Below are 1,435 nucleotides of genomic sequence, written 5' to 3' on the forward strand. Positions count from 1 at the left end.
CTCCACCCATCACCGCCCCAGGCCCTTCCCAGCACAGCACATGGTGCCCCAAGTCCAAACAGTGCCCTAGTGTGTTCTCAGAGCTGCACCACCCCTCCAGGTTCAGGGGCGCAGCCAGGACCTCCCGGGTTAGATGAACTAGTGCTGCTGTGCTGAGCTGCCCCACCAGGTGGCACCACTGACCTGCCCGCCTGGTCAGGGCCTCAGTTCAAGGAGCCACAAGAGGCAGCAGGTAGTGGCATGCGCACAGCCCAGGGGGCCCAGCACAGCCCTTGGCCCCATCAAGGGATCTGGGCACAGGAAGAGGTCAGATGGGTCCCCACCCAGCAGCGGGCAGTGCTGCCCCCTCTCGGCTGGGCCCAGGTTGTAGCTGGTGCCGAGGGGCACGAGGTGTCAGGAAATGAAGCTTGGCACAGAAAACACCTGCTTTAATGCATTAGGCAGAATTTTACACAAAATCAGAAACCCATGATCCGTCCCTGCTGCAAGTAGTAAAAAATGAAAGATTCGTCGCCGGACTTGTGTAATCAGACCCAAATCCAAAGCCCGCACTGATCTGTGGCCGGGCCTCAGGCTACTTTCCATTCTCCGCGCTGAACATTCGGTCCTACAGGGGGAGAGGGAGGGGCCAGGAGAGGCGGTCAGGCTCCCTCTGTGGGTCCACACCGCCGATGGGGACCGGGCGGCACACCCAGGGCCCCTAGAAGTGCCAGCTCTGCCCGCTCCCCCGGCACTCACCGCCAGCACCCGCTCCAGCTTCACCGCGTCGGCAGCGAACTTGCGGATGCCGTCCGAGAGCTTCTCCACGGCCATCTGGTCCTCGTTGTGCAGCCAGCGGAAGGCCTTCTCGTCCAGGTGGATCTTCTCCAGGTCGCTGGCCTGGGCTGGAACAGGCAGCAGGCCCTCCTCACCCGCCCGACCCGCCACCCCGCCCCCTGTGCCCTCCCTGCCCTGTCCCCACCCCCCAGGGAGCCGAGGTGCAGGCAGCCCGGCAGGGGCTGGGCCTCACCCGCCTTGGCCGACAGCGTGGGCACCAGCTTGCTGCTGTCCTTGAGCAGCTCCCCCAGGAGCTTGGGCGAGATGGTGAGGAAGTCGCAGCCTGCCAGCGCCTTGATCTCGCCCGTGTTGCGGAAGGGAAGCGGCCATGACGATGGTCTGTAGCCAAACTTCTTGTAGGAGTGCAGATCTCGGTGACGCTCTTCACTCTGGAGGAAGAATAGCCAGGGGGTCACCATTGCGCTCGGCGGCCCGGCCCACCTTCGAACCTGCCCGGGGGCCTCCTAGGGCCGATTCATCAAGGGCCCTCTTGAGCTTCGAGAGACTCCTTGTCCGTGTGGGAAGGGGCAATTCAGGAAGGCCTCCATCAAAGGGAAATGAGCGTCACCCCCTGCCTCGCCAAGGCACCGCCCTTGGCTAAGGAAAAAAACACCCTCTG

The 1,435-nt window shown here is 63.6% G+C and overlaps 1 protein-coding gene across 1 annotated transcript in view; it reads right to left on the reverse strand.

Annotated features, from left to right (window-relative positions):
• Positions 1 to 407: 407 nt before the first annotated feature.
• Positions 408 to 1,435, reverse strand: part of TALDO1 (transaldolase 1) — a gene marked incomplete at its 5' end in the record, with an annotated part of 13,815 nt that continues 12,787 nt past the window's right edge. The window contains 3 exons of the mRNA XM_023749031.1: positions 408 to 607; positions 739 to 884; positions 1,010 to 1,205. Of these exons, the coding sequence (XP_023604799.1) occupies positions 575 to 607; positions 739 to 884; positions 1,010 to 1,205 (375 nt within the window). The remainder of the gene's footprint in view (positions 608 to 738; positions 885 to 1,009; positions 1,206 to 1,435) is intronic.

Source organism: Myotis lucifugus, unplaced genomic scaffold (genome assembly GCF_000147115.1).
Source record: "Myotis lucifugus unplaced genomic scaffold, Myoluc2.0 scaffold_2502, whole genome shotgun sequence".
NCBI classification, from domain to species: domain Eukaryota; kingdom Metazoa; phylum Chordata; class Mammalia; order Chiroptera; family Vespertilionidae; genus Myotis; species Myotis lucifugus.